Source organism: Danio rerio, chromosome 17 (genome assembly GCF_049306965.1).
Source record: "Danio rerio strain Tuebingen ecotype United States chromosome 17, GRCz12tu, whole genome shotgun sequence".
Lineage (NCBI taxonomy): Eukaryota > Metazoa > Chordata > Actinopteri > Cypriniformes > Danionidae > Danio > Danio rerio.
In genome coordinates, this window is record NC_133192.1 from 31,975,213 (window position 1) to 31,994,884 (window position 19,672).

At 35.7% G+C, this 19,672-nt stretch overlaps 1 protein-coding gene across 2 annotated transcripts in view; it reads left to right on the forward strand.

Moving 5' to 3' along the window:
• The first annotated feature begins 525 nt into the window (after positions 1 to 525).
• nhsl1a (NHS-like 1a) overlaps positions 526 to 19,672 on the forward strand; it is a 69,265-nt gene continuing 50,118 nt past the window's right edge. For both annotated transcript variants that reach the window (XM_005158820.5, XM_073928625.1), the window contains exon 1: positions 526 to 1,022. In XM_005158820.5, coding sequence (XP_005158877.2) covers positions 737 to 1,022 — 286 coding nt within the window. In that variant the 5' untranslated portion in view covers positions 526 to 736. The remainder of the gene's footprint in view (positions 1,023 to 19,672) is intronic.

The following is a 19,672-nucleotide window of genomic DNA, read 5'->3' on the forward strand; positions in this document are numbered from 1 at the left end:
GACACAATTAAAAAAAATGTAATAATACTAAAAATAATACTTTTGTTTTATTTATTGTATAAAGGCTCTTTGAGGCATTAAGTGAAAAAATATTTTAAATGGGTGTCAAATCTTATTTGGAGAATACAGTAATATTACTACATATTCGTATAAAATTATTTTATTATTTCTTTAACATGTACTTTTCTTACATGTCTATGCTTTTTCTTTACAAAGAGCACTAGGCTAATTTCCCCCTTTAGCACTGTCTGTAGCCTACTAGTTTATTAATTTAATTAAAACTTGAAAAAAAAAAAGATTACTTCCATAAAGATATGTTAAAATGTCCACAGAAATGTCTCTGGGGATCGTTATTGTGCATCAAGAAAAAATGTCTTCTTTATACTGCAAATATGGTACAAATTCATTACTTCTTATTCATTAATTTTTATTGTTATGACTTCAAGATTTCTCTGCAGCTGGCGTGGGATCCACATACTTGTACTCCAGATCCGCACAATGGCTTAAACTCCGGGTTTTGAGTTTGTCCTGAGAACTGATCACACAGAAGAAAGTTTAGGAAAGCGCTCCTCCAAAAGAATAACAGCAGGACCCTTTAGGATCCAGAATCACGAGGCGAGATGTCAGGACGTTTGCAGTACACTTTAAGACACCCGAACGAACAGCAACACTTACCATTTCAAATGTGGACTATATGATATAAAAACCAATATAACTAGATACTTCCCATTATAAAATGCCTTTTCATAAGAGAACAGTGGAGCCCCGGAGCCTGGGCAGAATAAACAGGTATCGACAGGACGTTCAGGAGGATGTGTTTTCTTCTCTGGATGCTGTGAACTGTCAGGCTTTGATGAACGTCCTCCGTCAGCTGTGCGATGTGTCCCGGCACGCGAGCTGCATGTTTGTGGAGCTGCAGACTGAAGCAGCGCTGGTCATCAATAAAGCCTCAGCGCTGCAGCACAGACTGGACACACTGCAGGACACTGTGCGACACCTCAACCACAGGAGAACCACGACCCGTGAGTTCTTCGCCTTCATGTTTTCACGCATATACTACAGCAAGAACATAATAACTAGGCTGATTCATTTTATGTTATAGTGATTATTTGGTCGCAGTGACTACTAGACTGAAGAAGAAAACAAATACAAATATTGCAGAAATTCTAATAATTTCCACTATAAATATCATTAAAGCATTACAAAGAAGGGGTAGACTTTATTTTACAGTATCCTTGTTACAGTGCTTCTAAATACTAAGGATATTAAATTAACTTTATTTATTTTTGTTAGGGGTGGGGAGAGTGTGAGATAAGGGAAAGGTGTAATTGTGTGTAATTTATAGCTATTCACATGGTTAGTAGTATTATAGGACACATTGTTTCCTAAACCAGCAAATATTAATAATTAAAACAACATTCTAATGATTTAGTGTATTTCCAGGGTTTTAATAGGGCCTTTTTAGCAGGATTACAGACACTATAAGGCCTTATTTAATCTGTGACAACCCAGCAAACAATGTTTTTAGCTTACGTTATGGCAAGACTCTCTCAAAGTTACTTCCAATAATACATTAATTCAGAACAAAACCAAACCTTTGATAATGTTTTTAAAACCTTACACACATATATTTTTTACATTGTTGACAGAATACCTGAAACACTTATTTCAGTAAACATTCAGCGGTACAGTAACATTCCCAATGTTTGTAAATGATTGAACATGTCTTTACAAATGTATAACCAAAGAAGAAAAATGTGGAGTTTATTTATATTTATCAATGTCAAAATGTTACTGTAAGTCAATGTAAATGTTACTGAAACATTAGATATAGTAACTAATAAATAAGTACTAGAGTTTAAACATAAGTAAAAAAAAGTTAATATGCAAAGCACGAAGTACATTTGAGTTCAATGGCAAAACTGTTCATTTTCTTACTAGTAGCATGAAATACCAAACCTAATGTCATGGCGAAAATATCCTAAGGCGGTGATTTCATATGAAATTGGATTACTTGAAAACATAATTATTATTTGTTGGAACATATCCTCCTCCAAATACAAAGCATCAATAGGACATAAACTAATTGTACAAAATGTGCAAAGGACAATGATCAGCAATCAACTGAAACAAACAAACTGCCATAAGAATATGTTTGAATACTTCAAGGCTGGCTAATCTAAGCAAAACTGCAAATAATCTAACTGCACTGAAGTATAAAAAGATGTGAAAACCAAGCAAAACTATCTTGATAAATTAAGTAGCAATAATTTTAATAAGCAAGTGGCATGAATGCTGCTGCAGACTATTATTTCAATATAATGATGTTTTTCCAAGTGAATTTGGAATATTGAGCAGGGGTGGGATTTTATTTGTTGTGCTCCTCCTCTCTTTATTCACTTGCAGCAAACTAATGGTAAGCATATTTCACTTAAGCCATCAATCTGACATCTTCAGAGATGGACTGCCATTCCATTCCAGAAGCAAGTTATTAGATTTTGAGTGAAGATTACTAAATGAACATTTTTTAGAGGATTAATTTGCACACATTACTTGTTCACATTACGACTAACAATTTCCGCTAACAAAATAAACTTTGTAAATTTTGATTTCATGTGGATGTTAAGGAGTAAATGTTATATTAGCTTGCCATATCGGCAGAGCATGCTTCCAGATCATTAATTCCAAATTCCTTTCTAGATGCTTAGCTTTGACTGGATGTGGAATTCTTTTCAGGCTTGTGCTGGGTTGCACTTTTATCCCATGGAACCTGTGGTTGTCCGCCGCTTTTCATTCTCTGATTGTGAAGTGAAGCTCTAATTAGAACATAAATAAATAGAGGCTTCTGGGACAAACTTCTGTGCCAATAATAATGGTTGGCACACCAGTCAATGAGCTCTTCTTGTGCTTGCACTCATTATTGTGCTGAGTCTGGTGAAAGCAGTAGCTTTCGATCATGATGGATTATTCTGGAACAAATTTCTCTTGCATATAGTCTGGCGTGTCGAATAATCTAAAAAAAAAAAAATCTTCTTTGGCATTCATTAAATAGGAGTGTCACAAATACAAAATGCAACTCCTTTTTCTCATTGCCTTCTCTGTGTCCACATATTTCTGTTGTATCTCCATGGTCAATATGTTGCACTTTCAGTGATTCCCAGCAATGCTTTCACCTCCAAAGAAAACAATGGGTGTTTTCACTGGCCCTGCCTCCAGAGCTAAGCCAAGAGTAAGGTGAGTGGAGTGCAGGAAGCAGAGCATAAGTGGATACATGTGTGCTCCAGACGTCCAGTCCTGGACCGTATATTAAAAGGTACTAAGAAAAAAGAGAGAGTGATTTCTCTGTCTGCTCCATGCTATGACATGGAATCTACAGACACTGGATACAATGGAAACACAACTCAAACAAACAGATAAATCACATCAGGAAGATAATATGCGATTTCAGTATTCATTTACAGTCCATATTTCAATCAGTTAAGCATTCAGGATGAAATTATTTGTCTGTCATAAAACTTTCTGCCTTATTTATGTATTTTTAGGATATTAGTAAAACCTTCTGTAATTTCTAATCAACATTAAAAAATGGGAGATGCAAGTGCAACTGCAAGACAGCAAGTCATATTCGTTTTATAATACTGTATAAATTTGTGAGATGTAACGTTGCAGATGCGAGACTTAATTTGTTATAATTACAGGATATCGAGTTGCAATTGTGAGAACTGCTTTAGGATACAAAGTTGTAAGCACAAATTATAAAATAATAATTATGAGATATTAATTCACAAATGTGTGAGTCTCAGTTATGGCTTGAGAACTGTGAGCTATAATTATGGAAATGATTATGGAAATATTATGGAATGGTTTGCCATTATTCAGAATGTATTATGTCTCTCTCAATATCTGTGGTGGTGATTGTAATTAAAACAGAACAAGTTATTTAATTCTGATTAAAGACACACAAAAAAAATAAATTAATGAGTGTCGTTACACTGATATATCTGTTATATAAAAGGTAAAGATGTCAGATAAAACTAATTATCCAAATTCCAATAACTGGAAAAGGCCATATCAGTTTTTTAGCTGAAAAAGCGAACTCTGAAAAAAATTTAATAAAAAAAAAATGCATAAATTAAAAATAGAAATGTGCCTACTTGTTCTGTTTTCATAGTATAGTCATGTGTCATAATTTTTGAAAAAGTATCAGAATACAACAAGCATAACACTTTCACTCCTCCTCCAGTAATACTTTACCCAGCCTCCTTTGGCTAATTTTCCTGATTGGGGTTGCCACAATGGAATGAATTGACAGTTACACTGGCACATGTTTTATGCTGTGGATACACTTCAAGATAAAATATCATTTAATTTAATTCACAAAATAAAATATCACAATATAAAATCTTTTCTTTTCATTCAATCAATCATTCATTTGTTCATTTATTTTCTTTTTGGCTTAGTCTCTTTAGTAATCAGGGGTCGGCACAGTGGAAAGTACAGCCAACTTATCCAGCATATGTTTTACACAGTGGATGCCTTCCAGCTGCAACCCATTTCAGGGAAACTCTCATACACTCTCATTCAAACACACACCACGGACAATTTTGTTTTTTTAGCTGCATTTTTACTTTTATTGATATTTATTTATTATTTTTGATTGTATGTTCGTCAAACATTCATTCATTCATTTTCTTTTCGGCTTAGTCCCTTTAACAATCCGGGCCGTCACAGCGAATGAACCGCCATTTTATCCAGCACGTTTTTACAAAGCGGATGCCCTTCCAGCTGCAACACATCACTGGGAAACATCCACACACACTCATTCACACTTATACTCTATGGACATTTTTAGCTAACAAAATTCACCTGTACCGCATGTCTATGGACTGTGGGGGAAACCGGAGCACCCGGAGGAAACCCAAGCAAACGCAGGGAGAAAACTCTCCACAAACTCCACACAGAAATGCCAACTGAACCAGCCAATGCTCAAACCAGCGACCTTCTTGCTGTGAGGCGACAGCACTACCTTCTGCGCCACTGCGTCACCCTCGTCAAACATTAGTAAACCAAAATACCTCTCATATATTGATTGATGTTCTTAATTAGGACAGGCCTAAACACAAGAAATAAAATTACACCATGTTTTACAACACATAACAAGCGACAAGCAATGTGGTTGTCCGCACCAGATGCATCACGACAGAAACATTGAAATACTTGAAATTCAAAAGTACATACAGTAGCACTGCACTGCACTTTCAACAAAAGATGTATTATTGAATGAATACATATTAAACCTCTTTAACATAATTAAAAGTACATGTGATTGATGTTTGTAGTTTCACAGTTCTAAAGTTAAATTTTTAACAGTTTATAGTTTTTTTTTATTTTCAAGATCTGAGTTAAACCATCTGCTGTCGCTTTCCGTCTGGCATTAAATGTCAAGTAAAAAGGTATTTCAAGAGTTCCCACTAAGATATGTTTAGTGTTTATAGCAGGTTTGGCATGCTGTCCCAGGAAAGAACCCTGAGCTCTGAGATACTAGAGCCCAAGGCTCCTGCCCGGTCAATAAGCACAAAAGGGGATTCGAGATCAGGTAGGTCTCGAGAGCTCCCCCTTAGAAAAGAGAGGAAAAGGAGGAGATGGGGTGGTAGAGGGGGATTCTTCCAAAACTAAGATAGAGCAGTAGGGAGAAAACGTAGTAAGTATAGTAAGCTTAGATCACTCTGATTGGATTATTACTGATTACATAGGAGAAGCCAGTCACTCTCAATCATATCATGTGCTCCTCTCAAAATTAGTTTGTGAAACTTCACTTGAACTCACAGTGGAAACATTCAAAACTGAATAAAGCGCATAATTAGCACCTGGGGTGATCATTGTCATAGTATTTTGTGCTGTTGTTCCAGCCGCAACAGAAATAGAGACCATTTGTAAAATAGAAATTTTCCACATTGCCGTTGTTGATGGTTAGGACTAAAAATCATTTTAACATTGAAAAGATGTTTATAATGTTATGAACAGTTACGTGTAGTTAGGACATTACTTCACTAAAGCTATACATAGAACATCTGGGTTTCTTTATTCATCATGCCCATGTTTTGATTAACGACTTTGCAGACAGTTTACATTAAAGGACAGCTACATGAGCAAATACAAATCAGATATTTTTTTGGAAGCCCACATGACCTACTCTTTAATGAGTAAGAGTCAATTGAGGCTGTTTTCAAAGGGATCATGCTTAAATTAAATTGATTGCTCAGATAGACAATTCTGTCATTCATCATTCACCACCACGAATGGAAAATTGGCACTCCTCAGCTATAATCTTACTACTTATTACTTACTCTTTACATGTTTAATGCAGGATTTTCCTTTACCAAGAAAAACCCAGTTTTGCGTCATCAGTCAATCTGAGTGGACCAGTCCCATCCTGGCCCTTATGCAAGCCTCACCGCTGTTTTGTTCTAACAATGGCAACTATAAAGCACAGAATACAATATTTACTGTAGGGTCTGAAATGTATAAACCATAGACACATTGTGACTATGCAATCCAGCTGTTATTTTCCTACCCACACCTCCTCCTTCCCATAGCGAGCAACTCCAAACCATCCCTCAGAGTTCGTCTGTAGGGGGAATGCATGTCAAAACCAGATGTTGGTCCAGCCCCTATGAAGGCTTTTGCTGACACTGTGTTGTTATCACAGCCAGATGGATGCACACTCAGTTTCTTTGTCTATTTGTGATCCTCTAAAACCCTCAATATAATTGTGGAAATGTAATGTTTTCCCTTCGGCGTTCATATACTTTCCAAATTGCTTTTCCTTTTTCCACCCACTAACTTCCTACAAACAAAATGGACATCAGCTTGCCTAAATAAGGAAACATTAAAATGAGCATAGAGCTTTGAGTTTCTCAAATGAATATGAATATTTCAATATGTCCTCGCTGCAGTCTGTAGCACGATGATGTACTGGATCAGGTCTAACAGACAGTGGACTTTGTTATGCCCATGCTACTCTGATAGTTGGGTTTAGGGTTGGGGTAGGTGCAGACAATAGTAACGCACAATGTAATGGGTAATTTAATAATTAATATAAATAATTCTAATTTCTAGCAACAACCACTCGCGCATACACATCCACCACATATTAAATCCTTGGAAATCTGGTATCAGTTTCAAACCCTCTGATGTCCAAAAAAGACTGCAGCTGAGATATGAAATCTGGCTTCCAGAAGGTTGAATGTTAAATGTTTTAAAAGAGCTTTGCCAAAATGGTAAATATTTATCAGCACATGGGCTATAATTGGACCAGTAACATATTTTTTGAATTATTACTGTTATTTACATCAGTAAATGTCACGTTAACTTGCAATTAATTACAGACTAAATACGTTTAATGCAGTATAAATATTACGTTGAAATATTAGTTATGGAATATTAGTATTATTTGAATATTAGTATTAGTTACACAGTAAACACATTAGCTATTAGGCTGCATCTGTATGCAATTGTAAAGTTACTTGATCTCTGTCATTATCATTTTACTGTAGAAATGGATGGGTGAATGGATAGATAGATAGATAGATAGATAGATAGATAGATAGATAGATAGATAGATAGATAGATAGATAGATAGATAGATAGATAGATAGATAGATAGATAGATAGATAGATAGATAGATAGATAGATAGATAGATAGATAGATAGATAGATAGATAGATAGATTGCAGAGCAGAAATCCTATTCAACAGCAAATTAAATTGGGCTCTTGGAAGATGTTTTTTTTTCTGCATTAAGCTCGTGATCTTCCTCCCATTGCTCTCATATGGGAAAGTTTTGCACTCTTGACTGTTGTGACATCATGTTGTTTAGACAGTTGTATCTTATATCCCTCCCATCCAGACAATAGATGACTCACTGGAACTTCTGTAAAGTCCATCTTAATGGAACTTGAGGGCTTGTTTTTATTTCATGACAGATTTTATGGACCCTCTGGACTTACTGTATTTCCTTTCTGAAAGCAGTTGTTGAGAAATGGTTTTGTGTGTATGCTTAGTGAATTATGTATATGTAAACTGAAGCTGAGGGCTCTGAGTTTAAACATCATTTGCAACTTTTATATTAGTAGAGTTCTAATTTCTATTGTTTCTCTTCTTCTAATTTAATTCAGGGCTTATAATGGAACTGTGTTAGTAAACTTGACATTGAGTCCAGAATTACGCTTTCAGTATTTTTGAGAGCATTTCATGAAGCCTCTGTAAAATATCATTTCAGAACTTTTCAGATCAAATTGGAAAAAAAATAAAAACAACATACTAAAACATGCCTTTTTATGCCTTTTTTTTTAGGACTTTTTAGTTTGTTTCTTGGCTTCTCTGAAGTAATAGTATCTGGATGGAGCCTTGATTATGCAAGCTGAAACTGCAAATCTTTGACACGCACTATCAGGCACAATGCACTCAATGGAGCTAGTGATGTCACTGCAAGGGGTGGGGTTAGATGTGCTCATTAAAAAGCATTGCATGCTGTTCAGATTGCATCTGCACCAGGTCTGCATCTAGACCCCTCTCCCATCGTTGGGCAAACTTGTGAATCAGATATAACCGCTTATGTAAATGTATTCTCATTTATTTGAGTAGCAAAATAAACTAGCTAAATGAATGAAAAAAAAAAAATAGATTGATTACGACAGCAGAAAAAAATCTGACATTACCTAGCCACTGTTTAACACCCTATTTTTGAAGTTTAATGGCAAAATAAATATACCAAATCCTGTCGTAGCATTATACATGCATATTTAAATGTTAAAAATGCTACAATATGTGCAATGATTCTGTGAAAAGGATTGAATACAAATATTTGTCAACACACTTTAAAAATGCTGGGTTGTTTTAACCTAAATATGGGTAAAACAATAACAAAACAGTTAAATTTTTTTAAATAATTGACCCAACTTTCTAGTCTTTCTAGTAAATTAATTTTTTATTCATTTTTATCTATATTTACTACATAGATAGCTTATGTTAATACAACAAATGGTGACATTTTGTTCTCTCTCCGAGCAGGTATATGTTTCCTGATAAAAGAATTGGGTATGATTTGTGTCCCGTTTCACATTTTCTTTCTTGCTAGATTATAAGTTTGAGAAGGTTTTCAATAACATCATGAGCTGGACTAAAAGCATGCATACATGCTGTGAGAGACTCTAGGGAGTAGGATCATGTCTGATGAGATTTTCACTCATCAATTTTCCAAAAGAATCTAATCTGATGGAAAGATAGACGGATTTCAGCAAAGGAAGACGAATGGCAGGTACTTCATAGAATAAAGAAGTAAGGGAATGTAGTAATTATAGCAGAGATGGACGATTGGTGCAGTAACGTGTTTCAAGTTTGATTTTAGTTCCAGTATGTTGATGTAAAGGTGTATTTAAGTGTATCATGTCAGAATCTAAAGATCCAACAGACCTTTCTTTTAGATCTACTGTGTATTTAGTGTCATTAACTCACTGCCCTGCCCTATGGTGGCTCTACCTCAACAATGGGTGTCCTGTTCTATGACGAAGAGGCCCTGAACTTACATCCAGCTTGGCACTGAGTCTGTTTGAGTGAAGTGCTTTTGCTGTTGAGTTTATTTAGTCATGGCAGAGTTGGAGTAAAGGACTCGTATGAGTTCAAACCCATAAGATACACAGAGGTCAGTGGCTGATGTTTTCTTTGAGTTCCATTCTAGTTGTCTTAGCCTTTCGTACCCAATTTTCAATGGAAAAATCCTCTCAGGCTCTTTTGTTCCAGATCATTTTCCTTCTGTATATGGCTTCAGTCCAACTTTCAGTCAAGGCCGTTTTGCCTGACTTGCTCATGATAACATTTACTGGGAATGTAAAAAGTTATGAACATTGTACTGGATTATTTTTTAGTTTTATTTTCCTGCTGAAAAGCCCATCTTAACTTACCTGGTTCATTGATTTTAGCGGGTTTATAGAAGTCAATTTGGCTGAGGTGGTTGTCAAGCTGGTTCCCCATATAATCCTACTAAATCTCTCTAAAACCAACCTGACCCAACCGAAAGTCCAGCTAAAACCATCAAGCAATCTTAAAGCCTCTTAGACCAAGAACAATAAATATACTGTAACAGTATTCTTTAAAGAGAGTTTGTCTGAAATTATATGTATTATTTGTTTTTTATTTTTAATGTGTAAACATCTTTTCCAGACCCCTCCCACTCTTTTTTAAATTTAAATTTTTAAATTTTAAAGTTTTTTATTAAAGACCTATTAAAGACCCCATTCTACCAAGTATCTCTTAAAATTGCTATAGAGTGTGTTGATTCAATATGTTAAAGAATAATCACAGCTGATTGCTGAAATCAAAAAGAGCTGATTAATATGACAAAAAGTAATGCATAAATGTGTATTTAACACTTACACTCAGCAGTCAGTTTGTTGCCTTGTCACAAACGCAGTTGGCAAAGTTTACAATATACATGTTATACTACAAAAGAAACCTCTTCAGCGTGGTGCTGAATTCATGTGTGGCCCATATATCCCACATTTTACATTCTTATGACAAGTTGTGATGAGAAGCTGTATGCCTGGTTGCATTACCTGAAAACCCTATAGAGGAATTACCAAGTGCACGAGTCACACATGATGTCACACGGGTTCCCGGTTGCAAAAAAAGACCGGCTGCAATAGTAAACATGTTGTGTTGTGCAGTAGGATGCCAAATTCAAAAGTTCAAAAATAGAAAACTTAATTTTTACCGTACACCAAACTGCTTTTAATGCCAACCGCAGATGTCTTTGGCTAAAAGGGAGCTGAATAGAGTGAGGACCTAATTAAAAATGCTTGACTCTGTAGTTCTCATTTCATATCAGGTATGTTCATGCTATGCTGAATCATACACATTACTTGTTTTTGATTGCAGTGATAATTTCAGCAAAAACAGGTTAATTTGTTTAAATAAACGGCGGACACTGAATGCAAAGAATGAAATGTAAAAATGTAAGTTCACATACCCTGCTGTACAGGTTCAGTTCGCTTTCAGAATGCAGTTGTTTTGCTTGTTGATGATTAATTACCCAGGCCTTGTACAGTTTCATCTTTTTCCTTGTTTTTGGATTGGCAGAACCTGGGTTTTTAGCACTACAAAGTTTTGAATCTGGTAATCATGGAACATTGTTTCTTGCACATGACCACACAGAACAAAATTGTTGGCATCTAAAGACTTGTAGGCCTTTAACTTCTCTCTTGTAAAATCACTTGGAGCTTTAATGAGATTGTATATTTGGGGCTGGATGCTTGGCCATTTCATCGTATCCAATATCCATTGGGAGGTTGCTTTCACAAATGGACCTGTCAGACGAACGGCACTCACTTTAACGTTAATTTTGCAGAATAACTGTGCTTATCACTGGGTGACAAGCTGTTGTGATATGCTGAAAGCATTATGTAAATAATATATATAATATGTATTCAATATAACTTCAAATACAATGTCAAATACAACAACAAACTCTGTACCGTCTCAGATGTCAATCCCTCGCTGTAATTGCTAGCGCTCCAGTTTTTTTTCTGCAACCACACGCATCCTGAATGTTTACAAACTGGTAATTCGTCTATGATGCTGGTCTCGCCTCCCACATAGTCCCGCATACTATGTAAAATACAGACCTAGATAAATTGAAATCTAAGGGGGAAAATGATCATTGTTGTAATATTTGAAACGTTCTACATAAATTCAACATAGCCATGGCCGTGGAGATCAAGGAACTCATGTGAATTGTAATATAGTCTGTTTTTTGTTTCGATTGGCTTGTTTTTCCACCAGGATTTCACACTCAGGATTTACTTAAGAACAAGGAAACAATGGTGTTTGAGGCTCATGCTCATGGTATGTAATTTTTCTTGTACTGAAAAATTAATTTTCAGCTTTGCCTAGATATATTCAGATTTTCATTCTATGGGACCTTTAACATTCTTTAACTGATTTTCAAGATATTGAAAAATGCTATTCTGTACTAAAATGTCAATTGTGTCATGCAAAGAAATGAAATTAAACTATAGTTTTAAAGGGCATATAGTTTACCCCTTTTTTATGATTTAATATTAATATTATGGTTCTTCTGAGTGTGCCAGTTTAGGTTCAGTTCAACACACAGTTCAGATGTTTATATTATAATGTGTTAAAAAGTGTCATGTTGGGGACGTTTACACAGTTTGCTGTTTTAGGGGCGTGTTGCTTCACATGAAAATTAGTTTCGGCTTCCCGCCCAATGTAACTAGGGGGCGGAGCCAAAAGCTCCCACGCTCTGTGTTTGCAACAGACAGGCTGACAGACAGAGAGAGAGAGAAGCTAAGCTAGGATGAGCAATCAGCCATACATGTACGACACAGACCAAGCAGAAAGTACAAAATCATTTGTGTCTTTATATAGTCTCGGTGTACAAGTGCCGAGTTTAAACACCGAGACTTATAACCACACACACTGAATTAACTTTGATTGAGGCACCGAATGCGCTGCGACACGGCACACCAGATACTCTCTGTCGCACGGCAGAAACATGAAGTGTCCCGAATCGTCATGCCATGCATTCTGGAACTCCAAATACAGGCCTCCACCAGGGCAAACACAACGGCGCCGCGGCCACCGAGCCGCCAATCCGAAGCTCCACCACGTGCACCCCGACAGAAACCCATGCCCAGAACTGTGAAATAGACTGCGCCGCGCCACGCAAAAGGTACAAGCAATAATTCTGATTAGAGCAATAATGTGGAGAATATTGATCTTTTGTTGAGCCCAATGAGCCTTACATCTAAAAATAGAGCAAGGGTGTTCCTTTAGTGATTGCGCTTTGACTCACACTTTGAAAATGGCGGATGTGAAACAAGAAACTGAGGATATGATCGTGATGCGAGGCTGTCAATCATTATTGGTGGGCGGGGGGACCGCTCTCCTACATAAAGTTGCGGGCGATCTGAAAACTGCTCCAATTGGTCCACCGTTTTTATGTTGTTAAATTGGAAAAAAAAAAGAACTGTGTGTGTTTATATCACCCCAATATGACAGTCTATACACTATATATACACACATGTCTGTCTAAACAGCTTGAAAAGTAGATTTTTCACCATGGGTGCCCTTTAAATATACAGATCTTTATCTCAAAGAATCATTATGGTGTACATGGAGAATGTGAGAAACTGAATGCACTTCTATAAACAGAATCCACTTTAGACAGCCACATAGTCAATTCTATTTGCTTTTGACACACCGCAGGCCTATTGCGCAGTCATGTAGAACTATTTGTTGAAGCCTTGTGACAATGCAATAACTGTCGTTCTTGGTGTGAACAAACCACCACCCCCAAGTGAAGTCCTTTTATTGTTTATTCGTAAAAGGGCTCATTTTGTTTTGGTAGTTCCAAATTTTTTGCATAACTCTATGCTTCAATCCATTAAGACAGTATACAGGTCTTCCCAGTTTTATAAGTAATGATATCAGTGAATCATTCTTCTTCAGTATGGATGTCTTTTGTGTAGATTCCCCTTCAGTTTGCCCTTCACTTCAGACTAATTAAAAGATCTCACGGGGATATGGAAAAGTAGGTCAGTGTGGGATGGTTATTCGGGTTGAAAGAGAAATATTACTTTCCTTGGAGGAAAAAAAATCAGCACATACCTAAATCCATCAGTCGGCCAGCAGATTCACACCTGGAAATCTGGAAGCAAAGAATCACCCCCTGCCATGGTGCAGTTTAAACAAGCTTGACTTATTGTTTTCAGCCCATACTCCCATCAAGCATGAAAACGAAGACATAGACACTGTGTGCTTCAGAATTCTTCATATTTGTTAAAAGGTGGTCATATCATTTTTGTCAGTTGCGAATAACAGATTTTTTATGAACATTTATTTTGCTTGTTTATATAAAGATAAGATTCATTCCTCATAAGGAGCTGTGACAGGCTTAAGGCCAGTGTACTGTATATCAACGGACAGTGTTTGCAACAGCACAATGGGTGGTCAAATGCCTTTTTGAAGGGATCCTCCTCAAAGTTGTTAGCATAGTTTACTTCATGAAATATCTCATATGTTTTAGGTTTTGAATTGGTTGTGAAACAACATTTTGTATTGTTTTGTACAGTTTTTTTTCTGACTTGATGTTGTCACAAATACCAAATTCTTGTACACTAGTTGCAACAAATGATGCTAAAATATAATGATACTGAACCAATATCACAACAAAAGACTGAAAAAAAAGGAAAAATAAATGAATACACAATGACCCACTATAGAACTTATAGCTAAAAGGATGACTAACAGATTGAACAGTTATTACTGACCTCAACTGCGTTGCCAAAAAGAAAAGAAAAACTTTTTTACTTAAACCTTGTTTGAGGGCATAAGTTGGAACATTTTTAACCACAATATGATTAATTTTACTTTACAGAAATTAAATACTCTCATCGGCCACTTTATTAGGTACACCTGTCCAACTGCTTGTTAACACAAATTTTAATCACCAAATTTTTCAAAATCACATGGCAGCAACTCAATGCATTTAAGCATGTAGACATAGTTAAGACAATCAAATACTGAGTATTTCAGAAACTGATCTACAGGAATTTTCACGCACAACTATCTCTACAGTTTACAGAGAATAGTCCGAAAAAGAGGAAATATCCAGTGAGCGGCAGTTCTGTGGGCACAAATGCCTTGTTGATGCCAGAGGTCAAAAAAGAATGGCCAGACTCGTTCCAGCTGATAGAAAGGCAACAGTAACTCAAATAGCCACTCGGTACAACTGAGGTATGCAGAAGAGAATCTCTGAATGCACAGCACATCAAACCTTGAGGCTGACACTGGGTGGCAAAAAGGGGTCCAACCTGGTATAGGAAGGTGTACCTAATAAAGTGGTCGGTGAGTGTATATCAGTATTTAGTCATTTCCATTGTTTTATGTTTGTTATTAAAAGGGAAAAAATAAACAATAGGATAAATAAAATGATGCAAGTAGAAAAATGCTGATTACCAGTAGCATTTAAGTATGAAAAGAAACAGAAATTTAATGGTCAACTTAAATAGTTTTTTCATTATAATTAAAGCTACTAAAATGATTATCATGATTTTTTAGTATAATATTTTTTATTGTATAGTATACATTAAATGTCACAGGCAGCAGCAGAATAGGCTCTAAAGTATTTGACTTTTAAAGTGCAACAAGTCATGAAAGAGAACCAAGAGTGCTTTCAGACAAGTACATTTGGTGCACACAAAAGGGTTTTTTTGACACCAGAGTTTCGCTAGTGTGAACATGGTTTTCTGATCTTGGATGTGTACCTGCAAACCATACGCGAATCTGCCCTGAAAAGGGTGCTCTGGGGTTTGGTGCATAGTGCGGTGCACTCTAATGTGAATAGAATTGTACCAAATCAGGAAAGTGAACCTCTATTAATCACATATTTATTGGTCAAATTATTGTTTCTTTAGCTTAATGAAACAGAAAAAAAAATCTGACTCAGAATCTGTTATAAAAAATGTGAATGACGACATGAATGATAAGGTCAACTTTCTATAGACCTCATGTAATCATGAAAAGTATCTCAGAGTAAAATAAAATCTATGTTCTTGTATTTATGTATATGATTACTGTAAAATTTCATTATTAGATACTACAGTGTTTTCTAGCTTGCAGATGGTGACCTTATGTGAAGCATGTGGTGACAGGCCATTCTGGAAAAACAGAGATATGGTCTCTGAATATATCAGAGAAAGGAGACTGAGATTGGACAGTGACAGACTTGCTAACTTCCTCCTGATTTTGTGAATATTTCCTTACAGTGACTTCTCTTTGTCTGTGATGAGACTTTAGAGTAACAGAAACCTTATAACCAATTAAATGGGCAGAAAATCCATAAACAAATTTCTTACTTGAACTTGTATATAAGATAATAAGATAATAAATGTGAGTATGCTAAAATTTGTAATTTGTAATAATAATAATATTCCTTTGGTTGTGGTAATTTTTCTAAATGCAACCAATTCCCCATCACAGTAGAGAGTAAGTGATAGCTACTATAGCATTTCTGTGTGAAAACAAACCCAAGAAAAAAAAAAAAAACAGAGTGATAACAGGTAAAAATAGGGGCATGAGGGTAAATGTGTCAGTTAAGGTCATTGGTTGTGGTTCAACAAGACCCCTTAATGTGGTTTAAATGGATTATTAGTCTGCCAAGGCCATCCGACTGGACTTTTTAGCTGAAATATGCGACTCCACCGCTGTTGCTGCTCCCTTTTTCCAATTTAATCCTAATTGAAAACATCTGATCATGGGGTTGTTTAGTCCTGCTTTAGCGAGGAAAGCGCCTTTCAAAATACCTCCAACATTAATTTTTTGGAATGTGTGGATGTGAATTCACTAGTTTATTTGGGTGGAGTCGACCCACTCATAAGTGAAACCGCAGTTGTGGTCGGTCTGGAACAGATTGCGTTTCCATTTCATTTCAACTTTGGGCCAAGAGCAAACACTCCTTGTACCAAATCCAATAGTTGCTGAGCTTTATTAAATGCTTCTTTATGCACCGAAATATAAGACCCAACTAAGCTTTATTTGCTTTTACATGTTTATGAAACATTCTTGCCAATAGAAAAGTTGTCATAAAACACCCCAAACTATAATCTAACAATAATATGATATTCTTGTTTAAAATATGAACGATAATAAAAATAATTTCATAATAAATATATTCTAAAGATATAAAATTGACTTAGAATGTTCTTGTCAAGCATACTAATAATGTGTTTTTAATAATGTGTTTTTAATGTGTAATAATGTGTAGTAGGGCACTTGGGGAGTACCTTTCTGTTCCTGAAGGAAAAATGGGGCAAAATGGCAGAAAAACAGTGCAGGAGTGAAAATCTTGTGTAAACAGGAAAGGCAGTTAAGCGTGTCAGATTAGCTTCTGTATCAGGTATCTGTTACAGCTCAGGCTCCGTAGTTTTTGTTTCTCTTTCTTTATTTTATCATGGGTTATCTGATGTTTTTAAAGGCTTGAATATCATCCCTGAATATGAGAAACGGCTGCCTGTTATGAACATAATAGTACTTTGAGTAAGTGCTTGAGTGACATTGACAAATTTAGTAATTGTTACTCTGAGCTGTTTTCGTTTAAGCAAAAGCTTTATGTTTGGGTTTATAGCTCCCTCTTGTGGCTGAAATATAACATCTGCCATAGGCTATATTCAGTACTGTCTGCATGATTGTGTACTTTTAAACTCTGACATTTACAGTATATTTTAATAATTAGCTATTTATATTTTTTTCTTTTAACATCATAATAACTTTTTTATGTAACTATACATTAATTATCCATCTCAACATGCTAAGAGCGCAAATATCCAGTGGCACCAAATCAGTTTAAATAGTTTTATGGCATTTTAAAGCCAGCATCAACCTTACATGCATTACTTCTGAATAGTGCTGTATAAAATTGTAGTATTTAAGATTCTGGGACAGTTCTGGTGCCATTAATGCATTTTAGTGTCTAGATTAATGTCATGTAAGCAGTTTGGAACATTTGGATTGCTACTGGATTTCAAAGCTTTTGAGAGACAGTGGAATATGGGCAAGCTGATTGTGCCAACTGGCACACATTTTCTCACCATATCCAACATTCATCTCTTTGGTGGCGCCCATCTGGGTCAATAGTAAGAATATAAGATAAAGTATAACCCGAGAAAGCATAGAAACCATTTGATTTAAATGTTAAATCTGTGTAAAGTTTTTTTTTTTTTTTTTTTGCTACCTTACATTGTTGCATTGTATATGTGTACAGGTTAACAGTTAATCCTTTAGGTGAATCTAAAAATAGTTTGTTTTGGTAATCTTTAATGTACACCCATGCATACCCATGTCCTTCATGCGTTTAAAGTTTGACTTTAATATTTAATACTCTTTACCACACCCCTATTACTGTTTGTTTGCTATGAGGCAATGATGTGCCCCGCCCACTTCTCAATATTCTTTATATATTTCAGTTGGAAGTACATCCACAGACTTTAAAAAATATGTCAATCTGTTTTGTGTTTTTCTGCCTGATGATTATGGTTTCTGCTTTCATTCTAACAAACAAAGATTATTTTACTGTCAATGGGCTTTATGCACACAGACTTTCAGCCAGGCAGCCCAAGGGCTTTCCATTACAAAATTGTCACATTTCATTTAAAATCAGCGATCTTCACTGCCCGTTAGAAATACGATGTATACGTGGAATGATGTGGAATGAATATGAAGTGGGTCTTAGACAGGACAAGAAGCATTAAATGAAATTTCCCCCCGTCATGTCTTTAAAATATGAGTTTATTTTACCCCAGTATTTTTAATGGAATTTTTGCACTAGCCTGTTGCTTCTGACGGCGCTAACGGTCTTTCATCTCATTTTACGCTTGAACAACTAAATGAATGCTTAAGTCTATTTAACTGAATGTATTGTAATTACATTACAAAATTGATTCTGTAAAAACAACCTTGTGAAATTGAAAATAATCACATTAAGCTTTCACCAGAAATGTATCGTTGGCTTTAAAACTCTATTTGCATAGAGCCTATTCAACAGTTGCTCATTAATATGCTAAACAATAAGTAATTATATATATATTTTAAATTATATAGCTTTTTTTAAGAGTAGTATTTATTACAACAAAACTACTGCCATTGTATTACAGTATTAATCCGTAATCTGAGGGAGTTAATAATAGTAATGAATGATTGTTTCAAATTAAGATCTCTACCGCATGACTGTTTAATTGAAATTCATGATTTTCTTAAGTTACTCATTATAAAGAACAGATGTACACAACCTGACAAAAGTCTTGTCATCGATCCCAGTTGTAAGAGCATCAAATAATACCGTGACTTCTAGTTGATCATTTGGAAAAGTGGCAGAAGGTAGATTTTTCTGAAGAATCATCTGTTGAACTGCATCCCAATCATCACAAATACAGCAGAAGACCTATTGGAACCTGCATGGATCCAATATTCTCACAGAAATCAGTCAAATTGCTGGTGCAGGAAAAATCATGGTTTGGGGGTACACTTAGTATAGGGGCGTGCGAGAGATCTGCAGAGTGGATAGCAACATCAACAGCCTGAGCTATCAAGACATTTGTGTAGCCTGTTACAAACCACAGGAGAGGGCAAATTCTTCAGCAGGATAGCACTTCTTCTAACATCAAAGTTCCTGAAAGCAAAGAAGGTCAAGGTGCTCCAGAATTGGCCAGCCCAGTCACCAGATATGAAAATTATTGAGCATATTTGGGGTAAGAGGGAGGAGGCATTGAAGATGAATCCAAAGAATCTTGATGAACATGGAAGTCCTGCAAAAACGCTTTCTTTGCCATTCCAGATGACTTTGTTAATAAGTTATTTGCGGTGATGTATGGATGCAGTCCTCCAAGCTCATGGGAGTCATACACAATATTAATTATTTTTCCACTGCACCATGACTTTATTCTATGCTGTACATTATTTCTGTTAAGTAATCAGACTTTATCAAAGCAAAGTCATACCTTACTCTCCTAATCAAATAATTAAACATCAAGGCATGATCATGTTATTTTGGTAAAATAAGCGTAATCTAGAGGCTTTTGCCTTCACATAAGCCACTTTT